We start from the raw sequence: 16,431 nt of genomic DNA on the forward strand, positions 1-16,431 counted from the left end.
ATTTATTCAAACTATTTATTTTATTATAGCAATTTGACTCAAGCACTCAAATTTATCTTTTCAAATAAACCAAAAAAAAATTTTATTTATGACTATTACTAGTAATGAAGTAAAATCCACATACTTACTTTTTATTGATATTTAATTAAATTTTTCTATTTATTGATATTTGATGAAAATACTGAATCTCATTTGTAGCCTAATTTAGATATGCTAATAATTTGATTGCAAATTATTCTTTTTTTATATTAATTTTCAAACAAAAATTAGAAAATATCTTTGCATTTTTATAAAATTTTTGATATATAATTTGACAAAACAATTTGAATTTGATTTAATAGCTTTAATTTATGAAACTCTCAAATAAGATTAGTATTTTTTGGATTTATTTACAAAATAATTCTTTTTTATAAAATAAATGTGTTTTGTTTAGCTTTGGTGATATATAAAATATTTAACACTTTTTAAATTTATTATTTTAAATATATTTACAAAATTATTCTTAATTATAATATTAATTGTAATTAAATTATTTATAATTTTTAATAATAACCTTGTTCGTTCTTTTTAAACTCAATTTAATTAACTCAATTATTATGATATAGAAAATTTTTCATCCTATTATACATCAGTCCTATATAAAAGATGGAGTGTTAAACATGGATTATTAATTCGATTTGTATAACTACTGTTCAGAAAACTCATTTTAAGATGTTTAACTATTTGAGTTTTTGATATAACCTTTACTATTTCTAATACTAAATACTTTATTAGATTTAGTATATGACTCTTCGTCATCAACTTCCTCTATTATTTCTTCTTCTTAGTAGTTACCATTGTTGGCATAGTTATGCTACCTATCTAATTGCAAATTCATTTAATTAGATTTAATTTTAGCTTATTAATTAATATTATTATTGTTGTTTTAGTATTAGTTCTGCATTTCATCTAAATCTACATCCTCTTCTTCGTAAACTTCCTCAAATTCTTCATCGTATTAAGTATCATCATTTTAAGCGCTGATCTAGTTTGGTTTCTATAAGTTTTTTTAATTTTCTTTAAAACCCTAACTAAATTTTTTATTATTGTTATTTGAATTTTCATGTTGTTCAAACTCTTCATCTAATTCTTCTTAAGCATCATAATACATTTAATTTTCATCATTATCTTCTTTGTAATTGTCATCATCTTAAAAATTATTTTTATTAATTTATGCAGCTCTTTAATTTTAATAATACTTTTTATTATTATCATTATTTTTATATTAATCTTAATCTTAATCATAATCGTTATCATTACCATCTTCGTCATCATCATCATAACTTTATTTATATTGACCATAATTCTAATTATTATCATCTTTGCTTGCTTGATTTATATTCGAATCGGAATATAGCTTGTCTGAATCTGCATTATTCACTAAATCTCTGACCATCATAACATTTTAATTATTTTGCACATTTTAAGCATTTTCATCATCATAATTCTGTATAAAAAAGGTTAATTTTTAATAAAAAATAAATTTAATTTATATTTACATAATATTTATCTTCACTTTCATATTCATTTTACTACCTTTTAATAAAAAAAACTGTTAGATCAATCATAACCATAAATAAGTTAATTATCAATACTATTATCTTTAGTAAGTGTATTCATCATAATTATCTTCTTCTTATTAATTATACTCTGAATCGTCTTAGTTTGGTATTTGATCTGAGTTCTCTTGATAATCATCTTATAGCTATTAGTTGAATTAAGGTGATTATTGTGAATCAGGATTATAAACATTATTGTTATCATAATTTTAATTTTATTCTTGTTGTAAATAGAGCTGCTAAATATAAAAATCTTATTCATTCTAACTAATATTATTGGAATGTTGCTATCCATATTATTATTGTTATGAGTAATGACTATCATATACTGCTCTTCTATATTCTAGTTCTTCTTACAGTTTTTAACTTTTGAATAAAAAGAGTTTATTTATTTAATTCATTTTTTACAGTTTTTTAATATATATTTTTTAATTTATATGTTTATTTTAAAGTACTTCTAGTTTATAGTGTTATCTTAATATCCATACTCCTAATAATAAGCAGGAATTTGTTGCATTTATGTGTTAGAAGTAAGGTAGTTTTTAATGTTTACTGTGTCGTCTATCTCATCACAAACAAAACCATTATTGTAGTGATTTTATGCTCTTCTAAATAGTCTTTTAGGTGGTTATGGGACCTGTATTAGTAAATTTTTACTTCAAATATAATATATTTTTTGATAATTTACTTTGGGAGATTATTAAGAATTATCTATATTCTTTTTATCAATGTAGTTATGCAATATAGGAGAGAGATATTCTTTATTCATTATAACGATTTTGGGCTTTTATTATCCGTAATTTGTAAAATTTCTTAAATTGGATTTGTATTTTTAAGTTTATTCAAATTCTTTATCGAGAACTCTCTTAGATTTTATTTAAGGTTTTATTTAGCTGAGACTTTTAAGCAGTATTAAATTCGATTCTTCAATTCTCTTTTACTCTAACTTGCGCCTAACACTATTCAAAGATTTGTTTGAAGGTTTTTAAGAAGATTTAGATTTACTAGAGAAAAAGCCATTATTTGTGTTGCTTAATAAGCTGTTGGGAGTCATTTTCATTTAAGTATTATTCAAAGGAGTGCTAGAAAATGAAATTGGCTAAACTTGCAATGTAGTATTTGCACTTATTCTATTATTTTCTTTATTTATAGTGCTATTGTAACTAGATAAAGATCTATATTTTCTGTAAAAATAGTCTGTTGAAGCTGAAGATGGTCTTTGAATTTATATATTTTAATAGAGCTGATTTTAGTTTAAAACATTTTTATCAGATTCTCCCCCTTCAGTATATTAATTAGAATTGCTTACAAAATTTTAGTTAGAAGAACTAAGTGGTGTATTTCTGCTATTATTTTATGTTAATGATAGATCATAGTTTTTGCTACTTCTTAAAATTTTGCTTAATGATGAGTTTGATTTTCTAACTTAGTTTGCTGACTACGGTCTGCTTCTCACAAGAGGCTTCGTATTAGTTTTATTATTGTCATGGTAAGCTTTATTTTATAATAGAATAAATTGATAAGTTCTATTCTTCAAGTGATAGTTATTCATAAACAAACAAAAATAAATATTTAAGAGACTGAAAAGTAAATTATTTAATCTTTATCTGATAGATTGTTAAGATAGCTATTTTGTATAATTTGATTGTTAGTAAGAATGTATAAATATAAAGCTTCTTAAATAAAGCAATTCGTGATTTATCTGTGATAGTATTTTAATCACAAATTTTAACGATAAAATCAAATTACAAGTAAGATTTATTTTAATTTAGTTTGTATCAAAACTAGTTATTAATTGCATTTGTTAAAGTATTGAACAACCACAGTTTAGTAAAATAAAAGATTAAAATAATTTGAAATCTAAAGTTTAAATCCCATATTGAATTATTAAATTTTGTTTAAAAACATTTAAGTAAATAAATATTTCTTAAAATTATCAATTTAAAATAATATTAATTAGTTCATAAAAATTTTTTTTAAAATAGAAATATTAATTCAAATTTTATTGATAATAAAAATATTATAAAAATAATTTCAATTGGTGTTAGAATTTAAACATTAATTTATATTTTATTTATTTTATCTGATTGAAAATAAAATTTTTTATTTTTATTTTTTCTTTATTAATATTTTCCAGTATAAAATTCTGATGAAAAAACTTAAGAAATTATAGAGGAAATTAATTTAAAATATATTGAAGAAACGATATACTCTACTATTGATATACTAGAAATAAAACTAAGTATAAATAGAGTTGTCTGTCGATTTTTAGAATTTAAGCATTAAATCAGTATTTCCTAACTAACTCCTTTCTTTCTTTCAATCAATCTCTGCTTTATTTTCTTTCTATCTATAAATATATATAAGAAGAAAAATAAAAATTATAAATTATTAAAAGAATAAATTTGGGTTTTAACAAAAAATCTATCTATATGTTTGTATATATCAATGAATGAATGAATGAAGAGTCGTGAAATCTAAAAAATAAAGTAATAAAGGAAGATGTTTTTAAAAAAAGTAAAAATAATGATAATTAATTTGATAATAAATGAATATAATGAAATTAAAATTAAAGGCACAAATTCTTAGTTTTTTAATTAATATCGTTGTTTATTAAATTGATTGTAGTAAATTATATAGATTATTTGGCAAATTAGTTTCTTAAAATAAGTAAACAAAAAAATACTTATTAAATTTTTTTTATTTTCAACTAGCTGATTCTTATTTATAACAGCAATAAAGCTTCTCCTTGGTGTATAGAGGTGTAAATATAAATCATATAAAAAATAGCAAGAGTTTTAAATAACCAGAAATAGAGCAAACGCTTGCTAAACTTTCATCTAAGAAAGTAAAATTTTTAAAAATTAGAGTAAGAATTTTCATTTTTATCCATAAACATATTAACAGAATAATAATTGAGAAGAAAATAAATTGAAGAGAGCAAAAAACAATCTAATCTAAGATCTTAATATAATAAAAACTCTGAACTCACAGTATCGATTAGACAATTATTATGAGTCAAAATACTAATAAAAACTAAACTCAATAAGTAGAAATGAGGATGAGCCAAAATCTGAATAAAAGTTTATCTAATGTTGATAAATAAGTAGGAGGTAGAAGAATATTTCACTTTGGCTCATAGTCTATGAATAAAGATATGCGCTTTAGTTCAAATTTTATAAAGACTTCTAAGTATACTGTATGGAATTTTTTGCCTCTGTGCTTGTTGTAGCAATTCAAAAGATATGCAAATATTTATTTTCTTGTAATTGCAATTCTGTAAAGTATCCCAGCAATATCTCCATTAAATCCATTTTCTGCATGGGCTCCTTTAGTTATAGTTATAGGTATTTCTATGGCCAGAGAAGGGTATGAAGACTATTAAAGATATAAATCCGATCTAGAAATGAACTCTAGTACAACTACAGTTTACAGAGACTCAAAGTTCATTACGTGTAAATGGGGAGATGTTTTAGTTGGAGATTTAGTAAAAATAGTAGAAAATGAAACATTTCCATCAGATATAATAGTATTAAATACATCAAACGAAGGGTAAATAATTTTAAATTACAAATAGGATATAAAAAAGTTTTATCAATTTTTCATCTAGTTTATTTTAAATTACAACATTGCACTAGTAGTAATTTTAGTTAGCTCTAAATATTTAATATTTATTACAGTAAATGAGAATGAGTGAATGAATGAATAAATCAAATAACTAACTAACTAATTAATGAATACTTTGTTTGAAATTAACAATTTAAGATACCTTTGAAATAATAAAGGTTTGATTTCTATCATATTATTTATCTCCCACCATCCATTTGATTTATTTTTTAACGAATGACAATTAATTGCCTTATCTAAAACTATATATCAAGGGATTTAATATGATTAAAATCTCCTAAAAGCAGTCCATCAATCTATAAAAAATTAAATTTTCAATTATAAATTATTCTTTTTTAAAAAATATTACTATTATTATTAATACTTAATTACTAAATTTTTAGATTGATCAAAATAATGAATTAAATTAAAATCAAGCACGAATTTATTACTAAACTGATTAAGTTATTTCTAATTTTTAATTACAAAAAATATTCAAATTTTATATAATTTCCAATTTTTCAAGAAGAAAAGAAGAAAAATTTTTGAGAATATTTTAAAAATTAAAAAATAAATTAATTGCTTTTTTAATTATAATTGAAAAAAAAACATTTTTTGATTAAAATCATTTTTCTGAAAAAATTAATAAAAAATATTTTTTTAATAATAAATTATTAGGGGAGTGTGCTTTATTGAGACAAGCTCTCTTGATGGTGAGAAAAACTATAAAAATAAAGAAGCTATGGCTTAGACTCTAAAATGGGTATAACCCGACAAATCTGTGATAAGACTTGTGGGATAGGTAAATTGTATATTACCTAATGAGCTTCTTCATTAATTTGAAGGTACTATTCAATACCATGGTGAGTAATATATTGTAGGAGCTAAGTAATTTTTATTGCGTGGTGCTAAATTAAAAAATACAAAATGGATAGCTGGTATAGTTGTATATACAGGAGAAGACACAAAGATTATGAAAAATGCTGATAAGTCTAAATACAAAGTTTCAAATATTGAATCACAAACAAATAAATTGATCATAGCAATATTCATATTCTAACTAATCATTAGTATTTGCTCAGCTATTGGAAATTCTATTTGGAATCATTAAAAAGGTCCAGAATATCCATATATACCGAAACCATCAAGTACCGATTTTGAAGGTTTTCTCACTTTCTTGACCTATATAGTCTTGAATAACACTATGATACCAATTTCTTTGATTGTCTCTCTTGAAGTAGTTAAATTAGTCCAAGGATTTATAATAGCTGCTGACGAAGAGTTAATACAAAAGGAAGATGGAAGAACAAAGCTCCCAAAAGTTTATACAACATCTATTAATGAAGAGCTTGGATAAGTATAATACATCTTCAGTGATAAGACAGGAACTTTAACTTGCAATAAAATGGAACTCAAATTATGCTGCATAGGAAACCAGCTTTATGGAGACTAGAAGGTACTAAAAGAGCTATCTTCACCTTAAAAAAGAAAGAGATCTTTGAGAAAACCCACTCTTGTTGATGAAAATTCTGAAATTGTTTTTTACAAGAGGGATGAAAATTTAGTTAAGGTTTTAAATGGAATAGGAAACTTTTAAATTGATCATTTTTAAATGTTTGACTCAAAGACTTAATCAAAATCCTTATTCACATTGGTAACTTAGAAAGATATTGCTCATGAGTATCTCTTACTGCTAGCAACTTGTCATGAATGCGTTATAGAATAAAAAGATCAGTCTGAAATGGAAGATGCAGAAAAATAAACTGATAATAAATCAGTTACTAAAAAACCCATCCCATTTAGCAATAGTAGCTAAAACGCTAATACTTCAATACCAAAATAGGCAAATAATAATGCTATTAAAATAGAAATGGGCCAAATGAACTTGGATCCAAGCCCTGTTCCATCAAGCTAAAACACAACAACTCCTATTAAGCACTCTGAAATAAAATATTAAGTAAATAAATTATTTCATTCATTTTTGAATAGAAATAAATAAAATAAAAAAATTTATATTCAAATAAAAATAAAATTTATTATTTTGAATTTAGAAACCATATATTATTTTTAACAAACAAACAAAGGGTCCATCACCAGATGAAGTAACATTGGTCGATACAGCTCGCCATTATGGATATGTCTTTTTAGGATCAAACTCAGCTTCAATAAATCTTGAAGTTCAAGGAGAAAAAGTGTAACTAGAATTATTGAAATTATTTGAGTTTAATAGTGATAGAAAGAGAATGTCTGTAATTGTCCGTCATAATGGAGTGATTAAAATGTATATTAAAGGAGCTGATAATAAAATAAAGGAAAGATTAAATTCTCAAATCGAATAGCCTTTTCTTCATGAAATATAGTAAAGAATTGATGAATTTTCTAAAAAAGGTCTTAGAACTCTTTTAGTTGCTATGAGAATATTGGAAGAAAACGAGTATAAAGAGTTGGAAGCAAAATATCAAGCTGCTGGTAATGCTGCAAATCGTGAAGAATAATTCTTTAAAATAGCTGAAGATTATGAGAAAGATTTGTATTTAATTGGAGCAACAGGTAAATTTCATCATTTTATTTTCGAAAAGCCTTTAAAATTAATTTAAATATGAAAAACTAAATGAAAATATTTTTTTGAATTTTTAAAAAATTAGCTGTTGAAGATAAATTATAAGATAGAGTTCCTGAAACAATAAGAGACATGCTATAAGCAAGTAATTTTTATTTGCTAAGTTCTTTAATAAATTTATTTATTATTTATATTATTTAGAAATAAATGTTTGGATGCTTACTGGTGATAAAATGGAAACAGCTGAAAATATTGCTAAGAGTTGCAAGCTAATTTAATCTCATTTTAGAATCTTGAGATATCATATTAATAAGCCTCCTATTAAGGAAGGTTAAGTATATAAGACTCCACCCAATCTAGTAAAGGATGAATTAACTAGATTATTCTATGAAAAAGAGGAGCTTATGAGATAAAAAAAGGAAAAGGCTTTGTTGATTGAAGGAGAAGATCTAGGTGATGTTTTGTTAGATGATGAATTTATGGATATGCTTATTGCTACTGTAAAAGATTGCGAATCAGTTGTGTGCTGTAGAGCAACTCCTAAGTAAAAAGCTTAAGTTGTTAAATTAGTCAAAGACAAATTACAAAAAATTACTTTGGCAATCGGTGATGGAGCTAATGATGTTAATATGATTCAAGAAGCTCACATTGGTATTGGTCTCTTTGGCCAGGAAGGTATGAGAGCAGTTTAAGCATCAGATTACGCATTACCTGAATTCAAGGGCTTGTGGAGATTGTTACTTGTGCACGGAAGGTAAAAAAAATTTGATCATCAATTAAATTTAATATTTATTGAAATTTTTTATTATAAATAATAAATAGATGGAACTATATTAGAATTTCTGAAATGATCTTGTACTTTTTCTATAAAAACTTTATCTTCACAATTCCTTAATTCTTCTTTAGTTTTTCAAATGGATTTAGTGGTCAGAGTATTTTTGATGACTATTATATAACTCTTTATAATATCATTTTTACTGCTTTTCCATTGATAGTTAGAGCAGTAACTGAGTAGGATTTGTACTATAAAATTCGTGAAAAAGATCAAGAAAACTAGGAAAGACTAATCAATCATAATAAACTGATGAAATTATTCCCAAAAGCTTACTACGTTGGCTAGCAAAACCTTATCTTTAATACAAAAAACTTTTTAATATGGATAGCTCAAGCATTAGTTCACGCATCTATAATTTATGCTGTAGTTTAATGCTCAATTTAGAAAGATGCTATGTCATCTGATGGCTATTCACCAGATCTCTGGGTTGTATCAATTACATTATATTCTGCTATTATATTAGTTGTTGATGTAAAACTTGCAGTAAATACTAGATACTGGACAATGATTATGCTCCTCTCTATAATATTTACTTCATTGGTTCCTTATTTCCTGTACATTTTTGTTGCCAATTTGATAGAGTAGTTCAATGTTTATCTCACAGCTCAAGCTATATTTACAATGCCTGATTTTTATTTAATTATATTCTTCTCGCTCTTCTTGATTGTTACTTTCGATCTTTTCATTATATATCTTAATTAAGTAGATTACAGAGGCTTTATTGAGCACCTAAGATCTTTAATTAAAGAAAAGTAAAACCTAGACAATAGCGAATATATTGAGAGACTAGAAAATGTAGATATGAACAACAACTTTGGAAGAAATATTCCTTCAAATGTACCTGTTGAGAGAAAATATGAGCAATATGCAGCTTGAAAAATCAAATGAAACCTAAAAAAAAAAACTTTTATCAATTAAAATTAGTTTAAATCAAAAGCTACAATAAATTTACAAATATTTATAATAAATAAAATTTATTAAAGAAAAAAATCTTTTTAAGAGATAGGCCTTAGCTCATAAAACGAATTATTAAATGCCACTTAAACTGATTCAACCAATATACATACATACCTCTTTTATACTATATCGATTAAATTTAATTAAAATTAATTTTCTTTTATTAAAATATAAATTAGTATCTCAATTTATATTACATTCACAAACTAAATAAACAACATTTTTCTTCGTGATTTTAAACTTAAAGTTTTCATTTAATAAATATAAATTTTCAAATTAAAAATAAATAAATGCAAATTTTGTCTAAAAATAATTTGGTTGGTTTTTATTTGAAAATGAATTCTAAAATAAAAGTAAAATTTAATATAAAAATTACATTTAAACATTGAAATAATAAAACTTTTCAAAAGTATAAAATAAATAATCAACGAAATTCATCCATATTAATAAATTTAATAATGAGATTATTATGTGCAACTAAAAATTTTGATAAAATTAAAATAACCATTTAGTAAGCAAAAGTTAATCTAACTAATTATTTATTGATTTATAAGAATTTTAAATTAAACCCATGTTCATTTTTAAATTACATTTAAAATCATTGGTTTTTATATAAAATTGAATTTATTTGAAATTAGATAGAAAATAAATAAATAAAAAAGTAATTTAAATAAAAAGATGATGCTATAGAATTTTAATTTTGATAAACTAGAAGATGTAACTAATTTATTATGAAGTGAGGCCTTTTAATAAAATATTTTTTCATGTTAAAAGTTTTAGAATTCTTCTTTTGAAGACATAACCAATTTAAAGCTAAATTTATGGTAATATTTAAGTGTCTTTTATAATGTTTAATAAAAAAATTTGAAATATATATTTAAAAGGGGTAATGACATAGGAGATGAAGGCATATAAACTATTGGTTAGTGTTTTGAAAAGTGTTTAAATCTATAAAAACTTTCTCTTGATCTATCGTAAAATACATTTATAGATATGTAAAAATAATAACAGTATTTTTATTTTGAAAAAGCTCAAATAATATTGGCATAAAAGGTATCTAGTGTTTGCATTTATATTTAGCTTCTTGCAAAAAATTAACTAATTTAGAACTTTATTTAAGGTTTTTTTTTTTTAAGTTTATTTAGTAATGACTAAAATAATTATAATTATAAATATAATTTGAAGGTCTAATAGCATAGGAGATCAAGGCATAGCTTCTCTGAAAAATTGTTCAAATTTCATTTCTCTAACTTTAGATTTGTCGTAATTTTTTTTATTATTATTAAATTTTTTAACAATTTAAATATTTTAATTTAAAATTAAATTTATTATTTAACATTTAATTAAGTTGCAATACTATTTGTGCAAATGGTACTCCTAAAATTAGTTAATTTTTATCAGAATGTGTCAATCTATAATCTTTAGCTTTGTACTTATCGTAAAAATTACACTTTAATTTATTTACTAAAATAAAATTCTATCATAATTTTATTTACACTAAAAAATAAATGAAGCACAAATGACATAGGAGATTAAGGACTCTCTGATTTAGTTTCTTCTTTTTCAGAATGCAAAAGTTTATAAACCCTAAGCATGAATATTTCGTAAAAATTTATCGAAAAAATGAATTTTTCTAATTTATAAAATCTTTTTTTTCCTAGTAAAGTAAAATAATAAATAATTATTTCTTCAAAATACAAAAAGGTTTGATTGATATCAAAATTATTTAATTATTAAAAAAGATATAACTGTGTAGGCGATCAAGGAATATCTGCTTTGGGATTATCTCTATCAAATTGTTTAAATCTTTAAAAATTAGAACTTAATTTATAGTAAATAATACACTTTTAACTTTGAATCAATCAATATTTAGTATATCTGGAGTTATTTTTATCAAATCAAAATATTTAAGCGAATGCCATATTTTATTTTAGAATTTATTTTTTTTTTTATTCAAAATGAAACATAAAAAAATAGATCTAATGATATAAGCTTTAATGGATTTACTAACTTGTGTAAAGGTTTGCAGAAAAATCCAAATCTTTAATCAATAACTATGTTTTTGAGGTAATGAAATAGTTAGTTACTTTTTAATTAGATTAACTGAGTGAGTGAGTTATTTCCTTTTAAAAATAAAAACAGAACGAGCAATGTCAACAGTGAATCTATCTCATCTATAGGATTAGGCTTATCAAATTGTTTAAATATTTAATATATTGCTCTATACTTGAGGTATAGCTATTGAACTAATTAATTACTATTGCTTATTTTATTTTGATGTTTTTAATTTTATAATTTATATGGATTTCAGAGGAAATGAAATAGGGGATTAAGGGTTATATTCACTGGTCAATTCATTAGTAAATTGTGAAAATCTTCAAAATCTTTAGCTCTACTTAAGGTAAAAATCAAAGCTTTTAAATTTTTATAATATTTTAAATAAATAGAGGAAATTAAATTAGTTGTGAAGGTGCTTCTAATGTTGGTTAATTGCTATCAAAGAGTAAAAGTATTAAGTTTTTAACTCTTTATCTTAGGTAAATCTAGTTCATAAATTTCAGAATTGCATTATTTAAAGGATCTAAATTAGATTTTCTATATTATATTTTGATTTATAAAGAGAAAATAGTATAAAAAGCAAAGGAGCAATATAATTGGTTTCTAATTTAGAATCATGTGTAAACCTTAAAAGTTTGAATATCGATATTTGGTAAAATTTTTGGTTATTTTATTTGAGTTTAATTATTTTATTTTGTTGTTTATTTTTTTTGATTTAGGTATAATAAAATTGACAACGATGTTTTAACTGGTTTGATTGACTCTTTAAAAAAATACAAAAATCTTTAAGTTTTATTCTTATTTCTAAAGTAAATTTTTATTGAATCATATTTTTTTTTATTGTTATTTTTTTAAATAAAACAGAAGAAATTCTATCAACATCTCTGTTGATAATATATTAAGTAAAGTAATTTAAAAGTTAAGAAAGATGGTTAAATTTAAATTATCTTATTGAAACATTCATAAATCTAATTCTTTTTAATAATACAAAAATATTTATTTTATGGAGGACATTTGATCAAATAAATAAATAATTATGTTGATTTATTACACTTTTTATGTTCATGAATTGTATTTAAAATATTGTAAGATAAGTTAATTATTATAATTTTTTAGTTCATGAATTGTATTTAAAATATAGTGAGATGAGTTAATTATTATAATTTTTTAATCAGTTTTACATATAACTTCTTTAAAAAAATAAATAATTATTTTTGTTTAAATAAAATGAGTAAAATTATATTTTTTGTAAAAAATAAATTGAAGAAAATTATGTTTTGATATATGGTTGAAAATTGAATATAAGTTAAATAAATAACTACAAATTTAATCGATTAATAATAAAGGTTTAAAATTCATTTATTTTTTTATTTAGGTATTTAAAAATTTATAAAAAATAATCAAGATTCTTGTTTTTAATTGTTAGAAGTGTCAGTCTCTGACTCAATATCAAATTAGATGTTATCGAAGAAGTATTACTTCTTTTCTTGCTCTGAATATTAGTTCCATTAGTGTTCATCAATTACAATAATCTACCAATCTAATAGCTCTTATAAGAGTGTTATTTTATTCTAAACTTAAAGCAAAAGATTTTCTTGGCCATTTGATACATCTCTGTTAGTGTAATGGTATTCATTAAGAATGATAACACCTATTTTTAAGATTTAATCATCGTGTTTTAGATACACAGCAGAATCCATGATATTTAAAAATTCATCTACAAGATCTTCAACAAGCTGATAGTCTAAAGAATCTCCAAATACTGCCATACGACTTGATAATTCTTAGTGTATTTCTTTTTTGGTTGTGCTAAATTATTTAAGATCCCTTTATACATATTATTTTTTATACTCAAAATCAATTTAATCTACTTTTTCAATTAGCTTATGAAGTAATTCTTCTTTTTGTTTAGATTAGAATTTCTTCATTTTCTTTATTTTCATTTATGTGAGCATGCAAATATTCTAAACCCAAATAGGAAGAGCAGTAAATTTTATTGTGTTTGGATTTATGCTAAACATAGCATCATAAACCTCTTCTAACCAGAAATTGGGTTTCATAAAATACCTCTCTTCATCATAATGATGTAGCTATCCACTGCTTCTAAGTGCTTATTCTTATAAAAGTAAACTCCATGTTAATCTAATGAAGTCTTCGTGTGAAAAGAAATACTTAATATCACCATATTTCATAAGCTCTTTAACTATAGGAATAAATTCATTTGCTAAATCAAATTTAAGATGCTAGACTAAAGAGAATAAAGTTCTGCAGAAATAAGGTTTAGGAACTTCTGTCTGTTTCTCAAAACGCTATTCAAGTAACTAAATAAACTAGGCACTACCAATATTTGCTGAACGATAAGCAAAATAAAGTTAACTAACTTCGTCTATTTTGAGTTAATCAGCTATATGTATGAATTTATTTGTTTCAAATTCTTTAAATAAGCTGTCATATTCACTTTAGACATTTATATTTGTTTAGTTATCTTAATCTTTAATTTAATATGGAGGTAACTCGACTAATAAATATAAAAATTTAATTGCTTCTGAGTATTTGGATTAAACAGCAATCTATGACATGTGCTTCAAGATAGGCATTAAGAGGGTATCTCTCAGCGATTCAAGTGCATTTCTAATATTGATTCCGCTTAATATCTTAACTAAGTAATGTGCATAAAAGTTCTATATACCTATTTCCAATATTCTTTCTTCTAAAGCTTAAAATAGTTAAGTAGATCCTTTTTTTTTTAAATTTATTCATTTTAAAAATTAGTAATTTATTTCGATAAATAAAAATTAAGAACAAAAATTTAATTTAAAAAAATAATTTTTGTTTTAAAAATTAATTTTATTTAGAAAAAAATAAATGAATTCAATTAAACCAAATTACCTCTGTTGGCGAAGGCAAACTAATAATAAGTAAAAGAAATTCCTCTTGCATTAAATAGCTTTAGCTTTTTCAGTATGGCTTTTTCAAGTGCTTCATAAAGTTCTAGATTTCCTCTTCTAGAACGTGAATAGCTCCATAAAATGATTTATAACTGATGTACTGTCATATAAGGTACCTGTTTTATAGATTCAGCTTCTAGAGTATGAAAAAGAGCCTTGTCGTTGTATTAAAAGTAATGCTTGGATGTATTTTTAACTAGCTTGGTTAGTTGATTTGGGGATATTCCTCCGAATTGTTTAGAAGGATAAGTATCAAGAATTTTCTTTTCCAGCTTTTGAAGAAATTAATTGGAACCTATGTTTTGAGCAATAAAATATTTAGACAACTTAATCAAATCATTAAATTCCATCATTTCAATTGTGTAATTCAATTTCTCTTCAGCTATTTTGTAAATACCAAAACCACCTTGTATATTCTCAGGTGTTTTGCTAAAATAATAGGCGTATTTTGCTAACTCTAAGGGATGTATTTCAGACTGTGCTACTTTAATTGTTCTTGCTAAATTAGCATACAAAGTTGTTGTACCTAAGTTTGCATGAGAAAAGCCTTCTAGAATCATCCCAACGCTTCTATAATTAACATATTCCATATCTCTTTCAAATAATTCGTTTTCTATTTCTCTGAAGAATTGGGGATTAGATCTGTTTGCATGAGCATATAACCTAACAGTTCTAGCAATCTCATCAATAGACATAAATTTAAGTCTTCTTGTAAATTCGCTCTCTACAGTGTTCCAAATCGAATTGCACATATTCTTAATTTCAATCGGAATTCTTTCCTTTGTGTCATCATTTTGATTTTCCTCATCTATTTCTTACTGTTCTTCATAATCTATTTCTTATTCTTGCTAATTATTTAAGTCAACTTAAAATTCTCCTTAAATGTTGTTTAATTCTAAATTGAAGACTGTCTTAAGTAACCTTAAAACTTAGTATGTTGGAATCGTTTGTATTCTCTTTTTAATTTTTTTCTTCCAAATATTTGTATCTATTGGAAGATTGTTTTAAATACTTTTGATTAACTTATCTTCAGGAGTGTCCAAAATAGTTTGGACAGCTCTGTATACATCTGTTTCAGATAAAACACCAGCATGTGTATTTAAATCTTAAACTATCTATTTTTGTCTCTCCAATTCTCTTCTTTCTATTTCATCTAATATTTTTGATATTTTTTCTAATTTTTCAGGATCTTAAGTGTTCTAAATTTAATCTAAGACATAATCCATTATGACTGGATCAACTACTTAGTTTTGCGCGCTTTGATCTTTCTTTTTTTAATTTTTCAGCTAGGGTTCATCTTTTTTTACACCAAAATAAAATCTTGTTTAATTTTATAAGCTGTTCAAGCTTTTTCCATTTACATTAAAAATATTATTCCTATTAAATAAGTAGCAATTTCTACTACTTCTACACGCTTTTTCAATTAATTATTTTGCGAACATTCTTTTGATAAAGATCTAAATCTAAAAATTAATATTTATAAAAATTTAATAGATTTTTTAATCAATTGAATTCTAGAAAATCTTTATTATTTTTAATTCATCCATCCTTATAATTAAATCAATTTATTTTTAAATTTTAAATGGTTAAATATTTCTATAAAAATCTTTTCATATAAAATAATTTTAAAAATGAAACAAAATAATATTTTTGCTTAAAGTAAATTGTGAAAAATAAAAAAGCACAAAAAAATAAAATTTAGATTTATAAATAAGAACAAAAATAAAAGAAAGACTTTAAAAACGTTTTAACAACATAAATAAATTAAAATGAATAACAAGAGAACCTTGAAATATTTGAATAATTTGATTTTTAAAATGAATAAAAATTAGCTTTTTAATAGTTTATGATAATATCTTAAATTTAACA

General features: G+C 23.2%; 4 protein-coding genes across 4 annotated transcripts; 2 read left to right on the plus strand and 2 right to left on the minus strand. All coding sequences in view use genetic code 6, as the record gives it.

The window, feature by feature from the left end:
* Positions 1 to 628: 628 nt before the first annotated feature.
* Positions 629 to 3,240, minus strand: TTHERM_00123710 (hypothetical protein; the record flags this gene model as incomplete). The annotated part of the gene is made up of 5 exons (XM_001010866.2): positions 2,287 to 3,240; positions 2,054 to 2,235; positions 1,635 to 1,964; positions 1,539 to 1,575; positions 629 to 1,486 (listed from the first exon to the last, which is right to left on the minus strand). Exons 1-5 carry the CDS (start codon positions 3,148 to 3,150, stop codon positions 629 to 631), a joined length of 2,271 nt encoding a protein of 756 aa, XP_001010866.1. The 5' UTR covers positions 3,151 to 3,240.
* A 1,371-nt stretch (positions 3,241 to 4,611) lies between these two features.
* On the plus strand, positions 4,612 to 9,475 carry TTHERM_00123720 (phospholipid-translocating P-type ATPase, flippase family protein; the record flags this gene model as incomplete). The annotated part of the gene is made up of 6 exons (XM_001010867.3): positions 4,612 to 5,150; positions 5,883 to 7,161; positions 7,289 to 7,754; positions 7,850 to 7,909; positions 7,966 to 8,518; positions 8,587 to 9,475. The coding sequence occupies 6 exons, from the start codon at positions 4,612 to 4,614 to the stop codon at positions 9,473 to 9,475; spliced, it is 3,786 nt and encodes a 1,261-aa protein (XP_001010867.2).
* A 759-nt stretch (positions 9,476 to 10,234) lies between these two features.
* TTHERM_00123729 (kinase domain protein) lies at positions 10,235 to 12,569 on the plus strand (the record flags this gene model as incomplete). The annotated part of the gene is made up of 15 exons (XM_001471178.2): positions 10,235 to 10,273; positions 10,331 to 10,380; positions 10,441 to 10,530; positions 10,587 to 10,676; positions 10,742 to 10,819; positions 10,905 to 10,994; positions 11,071 to 11,160; positions 11,299 to 11,388; positions 11,534 to 11,623; positions 11,699 to 11,788; positions 11,868 to 11,957; positions 12,004 to 12,093; positions 12,177 to 12,266; positions 12,334 to 12,423; positions 12,479 to 12,569. 15 exons carry the CDS (start codon positions 10,235 to 10,237, stop codon positions 12,567 to 12,569), a joined length of 1,248 nt encoding a protein of 415 aa, XP_001471228.2.
* A 445-nt stretch (positions 12,570 to 13,014) lies between these two features.
* Positions 13,015 to 16,004, minus strand: TTHERM_00123730 (hypothetical protein; the record flags this gene model as incomplete). Its single annotated transcript, XM_001010868.2, has 2 exons — positions 13,015 to 14,351; positions 14,504 to 16,004. 2 exons carry the CDS (start codon positions 16,002 to 16,004, stop codon positions 13,015 to 13,017), a joined length of 2,838 nt encoding a protein of 945 aa, XP_001010868.2.
* Between the last annotated feature and the right edge of the window lie 427 nt (positions 16,005 to 16,431).

Source organism: Tetrahymena thermophila, assembly GCF_000189635.1.
Source record: "Tetrahymena thermophila SB210 genomic scaffold scf_8254752, whole genome shotgun sequence".
NCBI lineage: Eukaryota > Ciliophora > Oligohymenophorea > Hymenostomatida > Tetrahymenidae > Tetrahymena > Tetrahymena thermophila.